Source organism: Elephantulus edwardii, unplaced genomic scaffold (genome assembly GCF_000299155.1).
Source record: "Elephantulus edwardii isolate Elephantulus edwardi_28Jun2011 unplaced genomic scaffold, EleEdw1.0 scaffold02700, whole genome shotgun sequence".
Taxonomy (NCBI): Eukaryota; Metazoa; Chordata; class Mammalia; order Macroscelidea; family Macroscelididae; genus Elephantulus; species Elephantulus edwardii.
This window is the reverse complement of record NW_006402450.1, coordinates 2,256-2,687: the sequence shown is the minus strand read 5'-3', so window position 1 is coordinate 2,687 and position 432 is coordinate 2,256. Positions and strand designations below refer to the sequence as shown.

At 42.6% G+C, this 432-nt stretch overlaps 1 protein-coding gene across 1 annotated transcript in view; it reads right to left on the bottom strand.

The window, feature by feature from the left end:
* Positions 1-339: 339 nt before the first annotated feature.
* Positions 340-432, bottom strand: part of LOC102846406 (RNA polymerase I-specific transcription initiation factor RRN3-like) — a gene marked incomplete at both ends in the record, with an annotated part of 1,347 nt that continues 1,254 nt past the window's right edge. Inside the window, one exon of the mRNA XM_006903502.1 lies at positions 340-427. Within this exon, the coding sequence (XP_006903564.1) occupies positions 340-427 (88 nt within the window). The remainder of the gene's footprint in view (positions 428-432) is intronic.

Genomic DNA, 432 nt, shown 5'->3' with positions numbered 1-432 from the left:
ACCATTAAATCGGATCTGACTGGCACAGGAGGAGATTGTCCCTCATTCTCCAGCAGAGCATCTGGTGGATTTGAATCGCACATCTCTGGGATCCCCAGATTTGTGGATTTGAACCATGCACCTTTGGGATTACAGTGCAGTTTCTTGCCACTAGGCCACCAGAGCTCCCTTCAAACTCTTTTTAAAAAGAAATTGTCTCTGGAGACGGAGGGATGATCTCCTGTACCAGTCAAATCTGATTTACAGTACACACACACAAAATAATATGATTTTTAAAAATAATGTCTAAAAAAAAAAGAAATTGCCATTATCAAAGTGGTAATTCCCCACTTTACTGACCTTTCTTCAGACTTCCACTTAGAAGCTGCTTGTGTCTGAAAACGATGGTGTAGAACACGGCCTGACAGGCTGAGTAAAAGGGTCCATGCAGGG